General features: G+C 43.5%; 1 protein-coding gene and 1 long non-coding RNA gene across 5 annotated transcripts; both read right to left on the minus strand.

Annotated features, from left to right (window-relative positions):
- Nucleotides 1-4,610: 4,610 nt before the first annotated feature.
- LOC124686664 lies at nt 4,611-7,635 on the minus strand. Of its 3 annotated transcripts, none has more exons than XR_006997909.1 (5): nt 7,339-7,635; nt 5,716-5,872; nt 5,520-5,587; nt 5,004-5,354; nt 4,611-4,829 (listed from the first exon to the last, which is right to left on the minus strand). It is a non-coding gene; the product is annotated as an uncharacterized LOC124686664 (long non-coding RNA). The 3 variants fall into 3 exon arrangements; XR_006997908.1 differs by lacking the exon at nt 7,339-7,635 and having other exon boundaries at nt 5,004-5,096; nt 5,177-5,354; nt 5,716-7,215; XR_006997907.1 differs by lacking the exon at nt 7,339-7,635 and having other exon boundaries at nt 5,716-7,215.
- Nucleotides 7,636-8,563: 928 nt separating this feature from the next.
- LOC124691903 lies at nt 8,564-13,635 on the minus strand. Of its 2 annotated transcripts, XM_047225187.1 has the most exons (4): nt 13,149-13,635; nt 12,336-12,658; nt 10,904-10,978; nt 8,564-9,266 (listed from the first exon to the last, which is right to left on the minus strand). In XM_047225187.1, exons 2-4 carry the CDS (start codon nt 12,547-12,549, stop codon nt 9,172-9,174), a joined length of 384 nt encoding a protein of 127 aa, XP_047081143.1. In that variant the 5' UTR covers nt 12,550-12,658; nt 13,149-13,635; the 3' UTR covers nt 8,564-9,171. The 2 variants fall into 2 exon arrangements, with proteins under 2 accessions (XP_047081143.1, XP_047081144.1); XM_047225188.1 differs by having other exon boundaries at nt 8,564-9,263; nt 12,336-13,635.
- Nucleotides 13,636-16,786: the final 3,151 nt, after the last annotated feature.

Here is a 16,786-nt window from a genome sequence, read left to right on the forward strand (position 1 = left end):
GACTATATGCATGGATGATGAAGGCATTTTTTTCTTTGCAGTAAGCAGTATTGGATCATGCTTGCTGCTATACAAAAGGAAGTCGAAACACACTTGATAAATAATTAGAGTTCTCTATCTGTTTTTATCTCACCCTTTGTTTCGATGGTTATTTTCTTGATTTGGGGCATTAAGGTATGGTTTCTTCTTCAACTGCTCCTTGGAGAGATATATGTTCTATCTATAACAATGCCCGCTGCTCTCTTATTGCTGAAATTGATTCTAACGACCACATTGTGACATGATGAAAAATGCCCACTCCATTTTTGTAGATACAACCCTGACTGGATAGGCGACACCTCCATGGATTTTTTTTTAATCACGCGCCTCCATGGATTAGGTCATGTAGTCTAAACGAACAAGCTGTTGGTGCCGTCTCATGTCTCACGAGCAATGCTAAAAACGAGCCGTTCAAATTCGTCTCCGTGGGCAAGTTCTTGAAGATGTTTGTGCCATATCCCATTGTTTACTCATTATTCTCATCATTGATTTGCCTACTTGTAGTAGTATGCTTACATTGTCTGATTTTGAAAAGAGTCCTAACTGAAAGCATTGTGTTTCCAGATAAATATAACCCGATTATTGTTTTTTTCTAGAACTAAATGTTTTACTTTGTCATCCCTTAGCAGCAGCGAGAGCAAAGTCACAACCCATCGACCTCAGTGTACAGGAAGGACAGAGTTAGGCCCTAGCTTCCGGTGAGCGGCAGTGTCAAAGAAGCGCAATATGAGGTATATTCAAGAGCTTGGGCATAAGGTACAAGTTTTAGTAAAAACCGTTGCAGGTTTGTCTTGTGGAGTTATTCTGGTTTTGATTTAGCTTATGGTTGGATGATTTCAGTAATGCTTGGTGCAACTTGTTTGCAGAGGGATATTAGAGGTATTGCGATTTACAACACCGAGTCAAAATAAGGCTTGGTCTTCATTTCTCCTAATGGAAACAAAATATTTCTTAAGTTTAAAACATTACTTTATTTGATTTTCAAGTTATTGTATTTCTTGAATTTCACATATCACTTGTATCATTTTAAAAAGAAAAAAATATGTTGAATTTTACTGCAACATCTCACGACTGTTTTGTGTAACCACATCACTCAATTATATGGTCTCTGCGAAGCTTATGGACATTTCCATTTGCCAGCATGCCTCTCATTTGTATTTTTTGGGCACGTTATAAACTAGATCTGGTTCTACCGAATCATCTTTGACCTATCAATTGTATTGTTTTAACGCCGAGTCATTATTGTGGAAAATTGCTTAACCACTTACTCCTATCCTTCATTTGTTTTCCATGTGTAAGAGTATATGCTAACAAGACAGTACCCATTGGATGAAGAATGTATACTTCCTGGCCATGTACTTATCTTAGTTTATTCTTCTGGTAGTTGCTAGCGTTCGTACTTCATAGTGAATTTTTAGCCAGTTCCTTCCTCAGTGACGTGGTTGTTTAAGAGAAGGCACAAGATTGGAATATTGGAAGCTTTCATGATCTGACCATCCTTGTAAGAAACAGTGTGTTCAATCAAAGCCCAATTGTTTGAATAATCCTTGGATAGCTGGGTTGTTTGCAAAAGTATGTTCTAAATATCATTGTAACAAACAGTCTATTCCTATGAGCATGTGTTCATGTGCAAGGTTGAAACATTGTTGTAAATGCAAAAACCATCTATGTTTGTTGAATGTTCTTATTACCTCCCAGATATATGTTGGAAATTCTATGATTTTTCAGATTTTTTAAATTCTAATTTGTGTCTTGGTAGAGACGTGTGTTACACGTGCACACTTACTAGTCAGGGAGGAAGGCGTCGTGCTGCGGCGGCGAGTGGGGGCGGAGCGGCAACAGGCGGCGCGGGAGGGCAAAATCGATGTCGGCTTCCGACGGCTGCGGGAACAGGAAGGCCGGCGGGCGAAGCAGGTCCTGAGGCATCGGCCAGCTCTCGACGGCGAGGCCGCCGGGGAAGTGGGCCGGCGAGAAGATGGGGCCATGGGAGAGTACCGCCTGGCGTCCGGCGAAAAGCACAATAGTAGCGACGGAAGCAGCCCCGGCGGCGGTGAGGATACGGCGCAGGCGGCTGGGGCGGTGGTGCTTCGGCATGGCGGGAAAGCTTGCGGGAAGCGGCGGGAGTCGAAAATTGGGAGCTTGTTTGCAGATCGGAGGAAACGGAAGCTTGTTGGTCTCGCGAGCGAACGAAAGCTTGTTTGCAGATTGAGATTGAGACCGGAGTTTAGGGCTAGCTGTCGATATACGATACGATGCCCTAAAACGAACGAACCGACCCGGCGCGATCGAGTCAGCTTGTTTTCCACGCAGGTGCGTTCGGCGGTTCGGGTCGATCGAAATTTCGCCTTCACTGGGCGTGGATCTGCCTTAAGTGGGCCACGAAGCCCAATTGCCCAGCAAGGCATGGCCTATGTTTAACTTGTACTCAAAAAGGGTTTTGCCCCATCTTTTTTTTTTTTGAGCGCCAACAACATTACCATGTTTCACACGAACATATTCCAGCTTCATAGCTCTCCAAACTGATCGCACGCTCTCATCCCGCCCCCCCTTATCTTTCTCTTTCTCTTTCTCTCTCCTCCTCCCCTTTCTTGAGAGCTCATGTGTCCCCCCCAGCACCTCTATGGCAGCTTTGCCAGCCGAAGATGATGGGGGAGAGGGGGCGGACCTCCTCTATATAGCAACAGTAGTGCTAGGGTTAGGTCGAGTCTAGGTTTAGATCTTACCCATGTGGAGAATGGCATGATGCCCATGGGGATCGTGTTGTTGGGGAGTGTGAGCTGCTTTCGGTGGTTCGTGGTGGCGGTGTGGCTGCTCGTGGTGCTCCGATGGAGGGAGCCGGAGGCGGCCGACAGCATGGCTTCTACATCCCCTTCAATAAATCTCATAAGGGGCTCTCGAGGTCTGAGTGGTGAGGTCATGAGGCTTCCTCCTTCAAGCCAACGAGGTGGTGGAGAAGAAGAGGAGCTTCGATGTGGTGTTGTTCTTTGCAGATCCGCGAAGCGGGAAGGTTTGGAGTTGGAGACTACAACAATCTTCTGGAGCTCATCCTTGGTGGCTTCCCACTGGCCTCCCCGACACCTCTATGGCGGCTTTGCCGGCCAGAGACAACGGGGAAGAGGGGGCGGCCTCCTCTTATAACAGCAATAGGGCTAGGGTTAGGTCGAGTCTAGGTTTAGGTCTTACCCATGTGGAGAATGTCATGAGCCCATGGGGATCTTGCTGATGTGGAGTGTGAGGTGCTTCCGGTGGTTCGTGGTCATGTGTGTAAAATCCATGGACTATGTTGTAATTGCTCTTTTTATTCGACGGTCATGTGTGTAAAGTCCATGGACTATGTTGTAATTGCTCTTTTTAGCCTACGGTCATGTGTGTAAAGTCCATGGACTATGTTGTAATTGCTCTTTTCTTTAGCGTCCTCAATGTAATTTGTACTGCCACCGCTAAGGATTAATGCAATTTCTAGATCCTTCGGGTCCATTCCTATGTTAAAAAAAAAGACCTCTCCAAACCTATTTTTTCTTTGTTTGCATTTTAAAAATCTTACTCATCCCCTAAATCGCCATGACCTTTAAAAATCGGCGGTTTAAAGGTTTCTAGGCCACCGCATTTTCTATTCGAATGACCAAAAAAGAGTTGTGGTGTTGTTCTTTGCAACTGCAGAGCGAGAAGGTTTGGAGATTGAGACTACAGCAGTCTTCTGGAGCAATCTCATGGCTAAAGGGCGACTGCTCCGAGCGCTGATACCGGTAATTGCTCTGTGCCATCTCACATACAACCTCCAGGCCGATGTGCCATTACGGAGGGCCTTCATCAGCTTTGATGCAGGATTCCCCTCTCAGGATGGCTTTTCTTGTTTTTATTATACGGTCATGTGTGTAAAGTGCAGGGACTATGTTGTAATTGCTCTTTTCTTTGGGTCCTTGATGTAATTTGTACTGCACCGCTGAAGATTAATGCAATTTCTGGATCCTTCAGGTCCCTTCTCCTGTTAAAAAAACTCTCCAAACCTTTTTTTTTATTTGTTTGCATTTTAAAAATATTACACATCCCCTAAATCGCCACGACCTTTAAAAATCCGGCGGTTTAAAGGTTTCTAGGCCACAACATTTTCTACTCGAATGACCAAAAAAAAGTGCTGACTTGTGGTGCAGGCCAATAACTTTGTGGGGACTGTGCATTTACACACGATGGGTATTTGTACAAATAATAGACTCGTATTGCAAAGTATCCTATTGGCTTTGCTAATACTAGAAGGGCGGGCCTGACGAAGCGGTAGACTATCCCTAGTGGTGTCCTGAATGTTTTGCTTTGTTTATACCAGGTTCATCTCAAAGCAATTCAAGGGAAATGCTGCCTACAAACCCTTTCCTAGACCCCACAATGTCTGGGAGAATTTCTCCCCCGAGTCCTAGTCCCAACCTAGAGTAGCTAACTGCGGAAATAAAATTAAGCCTTGTTCATACATGGGCTTTTCTAGTACGAAATGAGGCACTCAAATATGTTCATTGCTCCACCCCAGATCCCATGACTTGAAGTGCGAAAGCCATATTTGATTTGAAAGATCCCCTGTCACTAGATCATGCAATTACACAGAATGTACAATAGAACTACATGCACAATATATTCGTTTATTTAAGAAAGAAAATAATGTATGGGAACAATATGTAAATACATGTAAGGCCCAAAGAGGGCTTACCCAGCTCACAAGACTAAGCAGGTTATTAGCGTCCAGTTTCTGAATGTCTACACCATTCCACAGCAAGTCGTGTGGTGAAACAGAGAACTGAAGCCTGAAAAGAACATTTTGAACAATAAACATGGTTTATCAAGTTTTGAAAAACAAACAAACATGGCTTATCTTGAAAGATGTCTCAGTTTAGTACTTCTGAACATCTATCATGAAACTGCATCATCTTGGAACATGAGAAATTTAAATGGTATAAATGAACAATGGTATAATGCACCTGAATTAGAGGACCATTGCAAGCCATGTCAACTACCCCAACCCTTGCTAGCCGGCAAAGCAAATGGACCTTGTGCACAAGTTGAGCCAACTCCTGAACAAATACGAAAGTAGCAACTGGTCAATACTAGAACAAAGTCCCCCTTGCACAAAAATAGAGATAGTACTTTGAACCTTTTAAAAGTACATTGAAGGGAATGGGAACTGATGCCCCATTCAGATATGGTTCACGGATCTCTTGTGAGTAGGCTGCATAGCAGTACATTACACAGCAAATAGGCTGCTACCTGGCAATCTTGAGCAGTCAGCACAAAATGTAGAGTCACAGTGACAACACAAGTTCGTCTCTTCGCTGGATAAAGTAATGGTAAAAAGTTAGACCCACGTTTATGCACCAACCACGAGATACAGCAAGCTCTGAGAAAATAAGTAAATGCATCTCATCCTTATTCCTACCATTCATATAGTACTATCAAGATTTGTTATCCATCTCAAAATCTATAAAAAGAAAGCTCACATTAGAGTTTCCAGCGCCATCGAGATCTAGGTGGATCAAAACCTGCCGTTAAAACTTTATTTTAAGACCTGCATTGAAAGACAAAATTGAAACCAAACATGTTTCATGCGTGCGAACCACAACTATTTCAGATATAGACAATCCTTGTTGTTCATTCTTGACTATACCCTTACTGTTCACCAGTTAGATCAACTACCTGGTGTCTTTACAACTGCCTGAAACACCTGGCGATACTTGCTTGGAATAGGGTACTTGTGGTATGCAGCCTTGAGATAGCCATTTCAACACATTTCTATTCTAAAGAAGCAGCAACAGCAATCTTCTCGCACCTTTCATATTCATGACCAACAAATCTAGGCAATAAAATGAACAGAATTAATCATAGTGACCAAACTTCAGCACTGTTTACCTAAAAACATGAGTACTATTACACAAAACCACATCTTCAGATTATAGTAGGATGAGACGAACAATTATACTGTTAACAGACCACAATTTCCAACACCCAGCTAGCAAAAATTTAATAATATCACATCAGCTTGAAACAGCAAGGTTCTACAAAACCATTAAGTGTGAGGGGCAGAAGGCAATATACTAACTATACATGTTTATACATCAACGAAACTGATATCAGCAGGACATCAAACATATCGAAACAAGTATTTTGCAGTGGATTAAGCTAACAGTGGAACATATGTCAGATTTAGATTGATAACTAGTATAGTCCATGTGTAATACTGTGTCTCCTTATCAGATATATCTTCTACAACTAAATAGGAGCCACCCACTACTGATTTTTGCAGTACATGCAGCAGTGCCACATCATATATTCTTTTTAAACCTTTTTCTGCCAAACAACAATGAAATCCCAAACGGTCTTTTCACACGCAGTCTTTCCAATTCCATTTAAGCACATCGCCTCCCCACTTCTCATTAACCCCCTCCTTTCCTGTAACCATCCAGCCCACTGCGTTTCTTCAAGGAATTGCTTCTCCTGAATCTGCGCAGGAAACTTCAGTCCCTCCTTGAGTTCCTTCCTACATGAGGCAGGTTGCCAGCAACGTGCAGGACATAATCTAGTTAATTAAAAGCTACAGCTAACTAACTTTGTTTTGGAGTATTCTGTTTCCTAATTGCTATGGTGCCAGGAGAAAGGATGGTCTTTTTTTATTAATGCATAACAAAGAAAAAATCAATATTAAATTTGATAGAAGCACGTTTTTCAGTTAGTAATTCAAGTTTGTACAGTAAAATATTATTTCTTGTGGTATTATTGCTGCATGCAGAAACCAAAAAGTAGCCAAACTGGAGATCCACCTTAATCCTTAGCACAAGAAATCTAGCAGGCTTTACAATTTCTGAGCCTAGTCTTTCAGTATAATGAGAAATAGAGATCCTCCCACAATCTGATGATCCTATTGTGTGAATGCTTATGGAAGTAAACAACTCACTGGCATAGTTATAACTGTGAAATGTTCATTTCTGCAAAATCTCGGAATGAAGCCACAACACAAGAATTTAGAATGAAATTGAAAGGATCTCAACTGACATTTCATATCGTTTCCGTAATGAATCACCTCTTTCCCCAAATTCTTTAATTGTTTGCATAGGTTAAGTTGGGGAAACTCCAACAACTACACTATTATCAGTACGATCAATTGTATAAATTTAGTACTGTAGTGTGAAGCCTTATCTAATAAATCAAGACAGGGCAAGGCAATCTGTTCATGTCATTAGTACTAGAACTGGAACAACATAGTAATAATTTGAACTGGGTCGAAATAAATGCTCCAGGAAAGGAGAAGAATCACATACGCACCTAGATTAAGGCGCACAAGGCTCGACAGCTGCACCAGTCGTGCCATTGGCCTTGGCCATGAGGGCAGCCAGCGATGGTCGGTGGAAGCCCGTCATCCGCGCCCAGCTGCAGGTGGGAGGCGTGTACGCACACGGTTGTGCAAAGGACGGCGGCTGGGCTGCTCGAAGGAAGGGTGGAGCGGGGCGTCCTCGCCAGCATCACTTGTCCCGCGGGAGGTGGAGGCCGGCGCTGTGGAGCCCTCTAACGCGAGCGCGGTGGCTGCGGCAGCGGAACCGGTAGAGACGATGTCCGCGGGGAGGCTTGGCCTGCCCCCGAGCGAGCGAGATCCTCGGGCCGGCGGCGGGAGGGCGCGGCGGCGGGGGTGGGGAGGCAGCGTGTGGGGGCCACCGGAGTGAGGAGAGAGAAGTGTGCGTTGGGGTAGGAAATCCACGGGTTCAGGAGTACGAACGCATTGTCTGAAAACACGTCAAAATATCCGAAATAAAATTTCATTGTTTTCGGGAAAAAAATAACTCGGAGCTCTAACATGTACTAACATAACAAATTTTGATGCTCTAAGAGAACTATTCACGGGATACATACCACAATATGCGTGCGCCCACCGCTAAGAAAATTGTGTATAGCTGTTTTCCTAGTAGCGTGCAAGCATGAAATGTGCAGATGTATATCTAAAATTTTATTTTAAGATACTTTAAATTTTTATCTTTTATGCATTTTTATAATATGTTTATATGCACCTTTGAACCAGAACAGCACCTCCGTGCTCAATGTGCTACTTACATAAGATGTCACGTGTCCTTTGAGATCATATTGACATTTCGAAGATCTAGTTTATTGTGACGATGTGGAGTCGATCTTGAGTCAAACAAGACAATGATAAATCTAACTAGATAGGCACGCGCGCTTCGCCGCGTCGTCTGTCAAGCGTTGCGGCATGGCCTTGCCTATGTGGTGCACCTGTGCGGGTTTCAGTTTGTTACCTTTTTCATGGTGTAGGCACGATATGTGTGAAGTGTTGTTGATAGGGTTTAGTGAGCCAGTTCTGTTATCGATGGGGTTTAGTGAGTTGCATCTGCCACTTGCCAGCTGAATATACACCAACCCAACAGATCTGAATGAGTATCGCCCGTAATTAGGGCATCTACTGATCCATACATAAAACGCCTACATCCACAGCCGGACATACATGGTGTCACACATGCCCACGCTACATAAAATATCCCATTCTTATATCCATTTCAAAAAAAACCACATCCAAAAATACATGGCGTCACACATACCCACTCCACTTACACCTACTCCAGCCTACCACAAAAGAACAACCAAGGAAAACCAGCACACGACCCGGTCCACCCCACACTGAGCTCGGGCGGTCTATTTCATTCACCAAAACACCATCGCACACCAGCTACTGAACATGGCTACAACAGCTGCCCAACCAAGACGACCATGACATAGGACAAAGAGCACATTATAAAACGCAGGATCTGCCTACCAAGCAGATTACCAGAGCATGCCTCTCGCGTCCACACGCTCTACCTACCTCAACGTCGCTGCCAACCCGGTGGTGCCCCCAATTTATCCTATCCAGCATGTGCTCCGAAAGAATATGCACCTGTCAATCATCTTGCAAGATAAGCGGTACCACTGGCAAAACCTAGGTTAGCATACGGCACAGAGCAAAGCTCCTCGCACTGCCACGGATGTAGATCAAATCATCGATGTAGATCAACCCCTGCTCCAGCAAACAAAGCCTTCTCAAACGCATGCTGCTTCTTGCCAAGGCAATATGAACAGCTGACCGGAGCTCGGCAGCTTGCCGACGCATCCCTCCTAGGAGCACATCTCTCCACTGTCGGTGCCAACAACTCTTAGCAGTGCTTCTCCAAGCATCATACAGCTCCAGATATGTACCACCATTTGGTCTTCTGCACGCAAGAACGACATATCAACAAAGGAAGCACATGCAAATAGAACGAAAAACCAGAGAGCCCTGATCGATCAAGCTTCAGGTGGAAGCCAACACTTCGACTAAAGAAATATTGCATTCTAATAGTTTGACCCCATCGAGTTAAAAAAATGACTACATATCAGGTTAATTGGATCTCACTTGGAGATATTTGTTTCCGGAGCAGGAGAAGTCGTAATGCACAGACAACATAGATCACTAACTCACACATATTTTAGGCTAACGTAACCTCTTGAGACAAAGGACAGGGCAAAGAACTTCACTAATGATAACATTAGACATTCTCTAAAGCCATATCAAATAGCAACTATTTTTCATTTAAGGGCAACAACATAAGATATTCAAGGACATGGTACCATTACACAACCAAGTGTAGTCACTCCGAGTGCTAAGGCTAATGAGAAAGAAGAGAGAACAGAGTGACTCTACAATGATTGGGTTGGGCATCAGTTAATAATGTACATATTCGGGAGTGTTTTTGTAGAGAAAAATGCAGGCTGACATGTAGATCGTAATTCACATATTTCAAAAAAATAAGCAAATACTGCATACACATAAATATTGGTTCAACGTGCAAAGGAGCGTGCAAAGGAGCGAAGAGTGTATGAGAATCATGGAACCCAAATGGCATGAAAAAGATTCTTATTGCATATAAGCCATTAACCAGCTACACATATCAAAGAAAATTCCTAAAACTATATTTTTTTAAGCGCACAACCTCAACAAACTAATTCAAATAAGTAGAAGAATACAGGGAAGGAATAATGCAAAATCCCTCTCAGCAACATTCAGTGATGTTGCAGCATCATATGCAGAAGTGACAACCTACTAAATCCAAACATAAACATGCAGTGATACCTCAAGTACTTGGAAAATGCCCAGTACAAACTTTCTCGATGAGTAAATAATACTCCCGAATATGCCACCCGGAGCACTTTAGACCCATGGCAAAGACAATCAAAAAGATGGCGCCCATCATAAAAAGTTAGTACTGATTATAATGTATGGCTCAGGTTCTTCAATTTGTCTTTTGCCTACATATATGGCTCCGGTTTTCAGTTTTCAATTCACTTTCAGTTTGACCTTTGCTATCACTTTATTGGACAAACAACTCAAATTTTTTGCTACACGGCGCTACTAACAAAAGAAAATAACTCCATCTCAGGCGGCACTACTAAAAGCATATATCTTACACAAAAACAAAACTACATATTCAGCTACGCTGAAACCTGGCAGCTATGCTTTTTCTACTGCATAGTGAGCTCTTTGGATACCATACATGTTTTGGTTCAGCAGGCGTTGGAGCTATAATATGCATCTCCATGAAAAGGTACCACAATAAAAGCATGTATACTTCGAATCACCAAGGCATGCATGGAAAGGCATCACAACAGATAGGTCAGAGTCTCACAGATCACATACGGAACTGAAGCACGCCAGCCACATGGTAATCAGCAGGAAAAAAAGATAACAAAACAACAAAACTGTAAAAGTGGAAAAACAACATGCCTTAGAGAAGGAAGGAGAACGCTGAAACCACCGAATAACAGAACACAAGCGGCAAACGGTAGGCGTAAGAGAAACAAAGAGTTTAACCTTTGTTTAGGGCTCCAGAAATACAGTCGAATTGGGACTCCCTCCCTGACAAGACCAAGCACTTTGGAGTTGAACCTGAAACAATTAAGAAAATAAAATCTATAGAACGCAAATCCAAGAAATGGGGCATAGGTGATATATGCGGTCCGATGGGTCTCCCTAAAACAACAAAAGAGGAACACCTGTATGACATTGACAAAAAACGAACATCATGCGAGTACCTTATTTTGCATTGATGAAAGCATTGTTACATTTTTTTTGGAAAGGGGAACAACCACAGCATCTGCATCAACGTGATGCATGCAGCCTCTTATTTTAACAAAACTAATGTACTATGTGGGGATAAATGCTAATTTTTTGGATACACAAAATAGTTATTTTTTTTTTGGATTGACAGATTTAACATTTAATTGCTTGAAAAGTTAAAAGTTAAACACCAAGCTCGAATAAAAAAAACTAATGCATCATGTGGGGATAAGCAGTAAGTATTGTAGTTTTGCAACTTTGATCATTTGATGATTGGCATCTAAATGAATGCAATCATCAGAACAATATAACGTATTTTTTGCAAATTATCTTATTATCCTATCTAGGGGCTAATTCTAGTGAACCTTGTAATATGAATCTGTTAAAAGGCCTCCCCTAACAGATAACAATGTTGATGATTTTCTGAAATCAAAGGAAATGGATAAAACTTTGCTACTGTGAGAGAATCTCTTTTCTTTTCCCCAACGGATCACAAGAAGATAGCTAATTTTCTTGCGACGTGTCCTTTCTTTTCTTGAGTATAATTCTATTCTTTCCAGGTAAGATGAAAAAAAGTAAAACATATTCTATTTTGAACTCACAACATAACAAAGAAGTTATTCCTGAATGATAGATTATCCCTTCTGCAAATATGATATAGCCATTACCAAACCAACTTACACATTCTGAAGCCCTCTATTTTAATGGAAAATTCAATTCCAACTCAATTATTTTATACAGTTCTCAAATGTGAAAAAGAGAATGAAGATATTTTGATTAACCATGAAGTAACAATTAGACAACTGACAAACCATTTGAGATCTCACACGAAAGACACGAAATAAATCGTCTGATTTTAATACATTCAGTAGACCTTGGAAAAATGCAAAATCATTTTCAGTATGTACCAACCGGCTTCATAAATGGATGGTTAGTTATTTCCCGAACATGTAGCAACAAAGCAACCCAGATATTTGATTTATAACAGTATGCTCAGCTGTATATTCACATCAATTGCCCAATCTTTTTTGTAAGATCAATGAACACAAAATGATATCGTGAATCTACTATAGTAAGGAGTCGAAAGGCCCAAGTGGGGAGGAAAAGAAATAAGCAATTGCACATTTTAGAGATTATGTTACCACAGCCAGACATAACTTTTGATTGAAATGCAAAGAGAACTCACGGTAGCCACTGTGGATTTTGGGCGAAAGCGTTACTGCTACAGGGACCTCAAGACATACATTGCAGCGGGGCACTGCGTGTGGAGAAGCTGAAGGGTAGTCAGTTCTGCCAGCTGTAGAGTCGAGGAGCGGCGCTGGCAGTCTGAATGTTGGCCTCCCCGCGAGCGGCGCTAACAGTCTGAAGATTGGCCTCCTAGCGCTGTATACGCCGAGCATGGTGTCTTCGTCTTCAGGGAACTGGTCGGTGAGAAACCGCAGCGCCGTAGCGCCCACGCCCTAGCTCCCCGCTAATCGACTCCATTATTTAAACTTGCAAGCCTTCATCCTTTACATACATGGTGTGTACATATATGTTTTAATTAGCAAGATGTAGCTCATTTGAACCAGAAACAATAACTTGGTAGAAAACTTTCAAAAAAATACAGCAAACCTAACTAAAAGAAAAGGAAGTTTCATAAACCTTGGACCGGAAATACGCAACCTTGCTGACAAATGCATATTCTCACATACACCACAATATGGTTTTCTCCGTCTCAGAGCCGATCATATCAGGAATCAAATAACAAATCTATGTACTATTTACGCAACATATTATAATAATTTTGACCTCAATAATTACTTGCATTTGGGATAAACAGCTCTGGCTAAAATCTGGAAGAAATTACTTGAACTGTATCATATGCAATTAACCCATAAAGTAGCAAATGCCAGCCCGAGGGGCAGCTAAAATACCAATTCTTGAATGATCCCTGATCACCAAGAACCTTTACCACACTTACTGTATCAAATTGGAAAGCACAAGTGGGACGGTATACCTCAGTGGGCGTCTCCGCGTCTAGAATCAAGATGTACCAGATGTCATCGGCATGGTGGAGGCACTGTCTTCCTCTCTTCTGCTGCCGCTGCGCATCCTCCCCGGCGGCATGGTCGTCGTCCCTTCCGGCGTCGACGATTCTCCGCCCTGTTGGCCGGCCGGCCTGCTCCCTCAAGTCCATCTCCGCTGCAGCAGCGCCGGGTCTCTTCCCCTCCTCCAAGATGGTGGAATCCCCTTCCTCCACGGTGGCGTCACCGGGAGAAGCAAAGCTGCAACCGCCGATGCGTCCCCTGTACGGCGCCACCTTGGCCCCATGACCCCCGCCTGGAGCAGCACTTCCCCAACCCCCTGTGCCTTGCTGTGTGGTGGGCTGGTGGCCGAGTTGAGGCTGAGGGAGGCAACAAAAGGAGGCGCAGCAGCGCGGGCCGGCGGCCGGAGATAGGCGGCGGCCAGAAACCCTAGGCTGGAGCTTTGAGAGAAGATGGGAGTGAGATGAATCGGGAGAGATACAGAGTGGACACGAGATCTGGGGGTCAAAGGTACGATTCCACCGGTCACATCGATCAGCATAGGCCCACAGCCAGCCACCCCACTTACAACAAGAGGCCCACACGTCCATGCACGCACCGTCAAAACGCGGAGAAGCCACCGATCACAACAGCCTTAATCTGTTTAGATATGTGGATGCAATTGTTTTATTAATTTAGGCCATAGATACATTATGAAAACAACTATAAATAATATTACATGCAAACCAACGATCATATAAAATTTGGGTTAATTTTCTCTAGATCAATCTTAGACAGAAAACAATATGAATCAATTATATGAAATAGGACTAGATCGTGTACTTGACTATTTCAAGGCACTAGATCTTGGTCCCGACTAGACTGTCTACACCATGTTAGTGCATAAATTTTGCCACCACTGATCTAAATTAGTTGTTGCAGGTTGAATGAACCTAGAAGATTTTATCCTGAATGAATGATTATTAATTTGGATCAACGAACTATGTGCTTATTTGACCTACCAAATTTATACTTCCATATGGAAGGAATAGAATCCTATCTGTTAAGAGCATCTCCACTCATCCTCCCCAAAGGCTGTCGGCGCCCAAAATCCACCCCAGCTGCGGCTCTGAAAATAGATTTTGAGCCGGCCCGGCCCAACTATCCATCCGGCGCCCCCAGGCCGAATGAATGGATCGTAGCGAACAAGAGGGGGGGTGAATGGTCGCTATGCAATTTTTATCCTTTTTCAATTTTAGTGCGATGTGGAAGTAAATGTGATAGCTTTGATGTTAGAGGTGATCCTAGTATGATCCTAGTCTAGTGCAACAAGCAAAGGAACCAAGCATGATAGTAAAGATAAGGAGCGGGACAACCGGAGGGCGCGGAGACGAGGCGAGATTTGTTTCCCGCAGTTCCTCCCACAAAAGGGAGTACGTCTGCGTTGAGGAGGTGCTAGCCACGAAGGCTAGACGGCCACACCACGAAGGAAGGCCTCACCTTCTTCCTCGAGAGAGCTCTACAAAGGGGCTCCCCCTTCTCCACTAAGACACCGGTCGAGGCGGTGGTTCCTTCACAAGGTTGGGGCGAGCTCCACAACACTAGGAGGCTCCCAACACCCTATGGGGCTAGCAGAACTCCAAGCTAGCCTCTATAAGAGCACTTCCTCCAAGATCCCACAATAAGAACCCTAACAACAAGATCCACTAAGGACTAGATGGTATTGGTGGATTTTCTCTTGGTAGATCAATAGATCGGGGCCTCCTCCATCAGTCCTCCAAATTTGGGCAAGATTGATTGGGTAGGTGGGGAGATCCTCAAGGTTTGAGCTCAACAACAATGGAGGAGAGAGAGAGAAGAGCTAAAAACGAGTTGGGGAAGAAGTGGCCTTTTTATAGGTCCCTTCAAATCCAACCGTTATGCTCAGATCCCGCGCAACCGGTACTACCACTTGGGCAAGCGGTAGTACCGCTCTGGGTTCGAATGCTCTCCACAGATTCGCCACGTGGGCTCACAGCGGTAGTACCGCTTGCGGTACCGCTCAGGTACCGTAACGACCTTTGTGAGCCCTAGACTCCTCGCGGCACCATAGCGGTACCAACGCGGTAGTGCTGTAACTTGTGTTACGGTACCTAAGCGGTACCAAGGCGGTACTACTGCTTGTAAACGGTACTACCGCTCATGGTACCGTAGAGGTACCGTAACGCACTCTGTGGGACAATTCAGTGCAAAACCCAGAGCGGTACCTCAGGGCGGTACCAGTAGGGTAGCGGTACTACCGCTACTGGTACCGGTAGTACCGGTCAGGCAGAATATGTTGTTTTTCCTCCTTCCCTCCGATCATGACGTGTTCAGCGAGGGCACCGTGCACCTGCAAATCTATCAAAGACAATCTATGCACACGGTTAAATTCATTCAAGTGTTGTTATCAAACATACAAAACACGGGGTATAGACCTTGCTCTTTCAATATCCCCCTTTTTGGTGTTTGATGACAACACAAGAATTTGCAATGGCGTAAGATATTATGATAAGGTTCTAGATTTGCAAAAACTAGACGGAGCTCCCCCTAGACGTGTGCATAATTGGAATATGCATTTGAATACAAATGCACACATCCTAGAGAAACAACTCCCCCTAGATTCTACAAACCATGCACATATGCAACAAGGATATTTGACAAGTTCAAATATCATATGCACACTATGGAGGCAACATATGGCAACACAAGGAGCTTTGGGTGAAATTGGCATACCTTTGCCCTGAGAAACCCAAACTCCCAATAAATGCCTCCATAGGATTAGTGTAGCCAACAAAAGATAAACAACGAAGACCAATAGGCTACCACGAATAAGTCCCCATGCAAATACCCGTCCTAATAGATCAACTTCTCCCCCTTTGACATCGGAACACCAAAAAGGGAGAAGAAGCATGCTAGCGCCGCAAGGACCGGTAAGGTACTACTCAACCAAGCTTGCAAGAGTCAACATGAAAAGCCAAGCTTGGATGAAACTACCACAAAGAACATGGAGAAAAAGAAACCAAGGGAAAATGTAGACAAAACAAAAGAAAGTCAAAAGGAAACAAGAAAAAACCAAAAACTCCTCAAGGAGGAGGTTGGTGGCCGAAGCCACCGTGTAAGAGTATAATAGCGTGATGTCGCGTAGATGTATCTAGGACTCACAACTAAGACTCAACATGAAGCTCATTAGTCACTTATTTGACAAATAGAGTATGTTTTGGATTTCTTTTTGCATTATGGGGGGAGGGATAGCTCAATAAGTTTAACCGCACTCCCCCTATGTTCATGTGTGCTTTTCATCAAGACATATAGCTAGATATAGGTATGTGCGCACGACGGTCAAGCGAAGTTCGACGGATCTATGATATTTAGCTCATGTCTCAACTCAATGAAACGCTTCTCATCCAAGGGCTTTGTGAAGATGTACGCCAATTGCTCCTTAGTGCCAATGAAGGATAGGACAATATATCCGCGAGCAATGTGATCCCGGATGAAGTGATTCCTTATCTTAATGTGCTTCGTCTTTCCATGGAGAACCGGATTGTAGGCGATCTTGATGGCGCTCTCATTATCACACAATAGAGGGACCTTGCTATACTCAAGTCCATAA

The sequence above is a fragment of the Lolium rigidum genome, chromosome 2 (genome assembly GCF_022539505.1).
Source record: "Lolium rigidum isolate FL_2022 chromosome 2, APGP_CSIRO_Lrig_0.1, whole genome shotgun sequence".
NCBI lineage: Eukaryota > Viridiplantae > Streptophyta > Magnoliopsida > Poales > Poaceae > Lolium > Lolium rigidum.

Bases quoted from the DNA above. Each gene is read 5' to 3' on its own strand.
- LOC124691903 (XM_047225187.1), bottom strand. From the start codon at position 12,549: ATGCTCGGCGTATACAGCGCTAGGAGGCCAATCTTCAGACTGTTAGCG. The intron at 10,979-12,335 runs GTGAGTTCTCTT...TAATTGTTTCAG, and splicing joins CAAAATCCACAGTGGCTACC to GTTCAACTCCAAAGTGCTTG. The intron at 9,267-10,903 runs GTTAAACTCTTT...TCTTGCGTGCAG, and splicing joins TTCTGGAGCCCTAAACAAAG to AAGACCAAATGGTGGTACAT.